Source organism: Emiliania huxleyi, assembly GCF_000372725.1.
Source record: "Emiliania huxleyi CCMP1516 unplaced genomic scaffold EMIHUscaffold_414, whole genome shotgun sequence".
In the NCBI taxonomy this organism is placed as follows: Eukaryota; Haptophyta; order Isochrysidales; family Noelaerhabdaceae; genus Emiliania; species Emiliania huxleyi.
The window spans coordinates 45,220-47,166 of NW_005198872.1; the positions used below are offsets into that span (position 1 = coordinate 45,220).

The following is a 1,947-nucleotide window of genomic DNA, read 5'->3' on the forward strand; positions in this document are numbered from 1 at the left end:
TGAGACGTATCAGAAATTTCATCACGCTAGTCAGCGGCGTAAAGTCGTATCCGGTGGCGGCAAAAGGTACATCGCAAGTTTGTGCTAGAGGCAGCTGCGACCCCGCCGAGTGGACGGTTGCACCCCGCGCCAAATGCTGTGCGCAACCGTCTACTCGGCGGGGTCGCAGCTGCCTCTGGAAGGCACCGCGATGTACCTTTTTCGCGCAAATGGTCAAATCAAGGTTTTGTAACGCGAGCTGTGCCACAGTGAAATGGAACTAGCCTCTCGGGCCCATCCCGTAGGAGGCGTGGCTAGCCACGGTTTCTTTTGCGTATAGAGCGACCCCCGAAGGATTCCCTGCGCCTTCATGATCGGCTGCAGCCGAGTAGTCACACGCAGCTGCATCAGTTCTCTCGCACGGACCTTTGCTCTCCCCTGCTCCGAGTGCGCATTGTGAGGACCTCTTGCCGTGAGGACCTCTTGCAGCCACGAAGTGCCCTCGCCCACACGCGCACCACAGTGTTTGCGGCGGCGCTGTGATAGCCAGCGCATCACACCTGCAGTCAGAAAGAAGGCTCTCGGCCACTCTACGTGCGTGCAGCCAAGTGTTTACGCCGGCGCAGCAATACCGCAACCAAGTGTTTTTGAATCTGGTCACTGAATAGGAGTCAATAGTTGGGTGGGAAGTGCGTGCCAGGTCTACCTGACGGGCAAAGTATAGTTCTTTTTCTTTACACTGTGTTAGTACCAGTGCGCGCCAGTCCCGTGGCTGAGGTGCCGGGCACATTCCTCCGTGAGTTTGCTCTCATCACCCCCCCTCTTCTGGAGGTCCACCCGCATCGCTTCAGCCAGAGAATGACGTGGAGGGAGGCGGAGGTGGAGGGGGTGGCGAAAGTGTTGAGCGGCGAGGACGAGGTGCAGCCGAGGCGCCCCACTGGCAGGGCGGCGACCCAGCGCATTGCAACGCGCATGGCGACAGCGCAGAGTGGCACCAGAAGCGCGTGAACGCCAAACGGCAGCGCACGCTGGCAGCGAAAGGCGCGGCTTCCGCGCAGGCGCCGCTCCCGTGCGGCACGCCAGGCTGCTCCCGCGGGGCGTACCACTCTGGCCTCTGCTCGACCGAGACGGCGGGTGGGCGCGCATGCGCTCTACCGATTGCGGCCGCACACGCGCGCGCAGTCACACACAGCGTGAGCCGACTCTTGTTTAACCTCGACGGATGGTTCAGCACGGCCGTGGTGCGACGGTTGAGCGTGTCGTCAGTGAATCGCGGGATTTCTCCCGGGCCGCGCCGCTGCCGGCCCTCGTTTGCTCATCGGTCAACACGAGGGCATAATAATTGTGTCCCGCGCGCGCGGCGCGCGCTAACCAGCAAAAAAAGGCATTGGGAGAGTTGTCGTGTTCAGAACAATTACATAGTAAATGACTGGTGCGCTCTCAATCTGCGCCGATCTTGGCGAAAACAAGTTTACACGTCGCGTCCGGCCGCGAGCTCTTCCACTGGCTGCAGCGCCGTATGCCACGGCGTCAGCGGCAGCAGCAGCGGCAGCAGCAGCGCGAGCACGAGCACGGCGGCGGGCAGCGCGATCCGCCGCGCGGAGGCGCGACGGGGCGGCTCGTAGCGCGGCCCGCAGGCTGCAAGGCGGCGGAGCATCGGCGCCGAGAGCTCCGCCCGGCAGCCGGGCGGCTCGATCAAGGTCGCCCACCGGTAGACGCCGGGCGGTACGGTGAAGGCCTGAGGTGGTGGGCGTGTGGTGGACGTGTCGTGGACGTGTCGCGGGGGCGCGTCGGGGACACCCGGGGCGGGAGGGGCGGGCGAGCGGGCCTCGCGCACGCACGGCCCCCACCCGATGTCTCCGCCGACGCCAGCCATGGCTGCGTCCACAGTCAGGTGCGCGGCGAGCGGGTCGGGCGCGAAGAGCTCGTCCTGTGGGGACACGAGAGGGATTCGGGGTCGCTGTGCAA

At 64.5% G+C, this 1,947-nt stretch overlaps 1 protein-coding gene across 1 annotated transcript in view; it reads right to left on the bottom strand.

Annotated features, from left to right (window-relative positions):
- Positions 1–1,419: 1,419 nt before the first annotated feature.
- Positions 1,420–1,947, bottom strand: part of EMIHUDRAFT_459017 (hypothetical protein) — a gene marked incomplete at both ends in the record, with an annotated part of 7,591 nt that continues 7,063 nt past the window's right edge. Inside the window, 3 exons of the mRNA XM_005769609.1 lie at positions 1,420–1,482; positions 1,553–1,717; positions 1,808–1,909. Of these exons, the coding sequence (XP_005769666.1) occupies positions 1,420–1,482; positions 1,553–1,717; positions 1,808–1,909 (330 nt within the window). The remainder of the gene's footprint in view (positions 1,483–1,552; positions 1,718–1,807; positions 1,910–1,947) is intronic.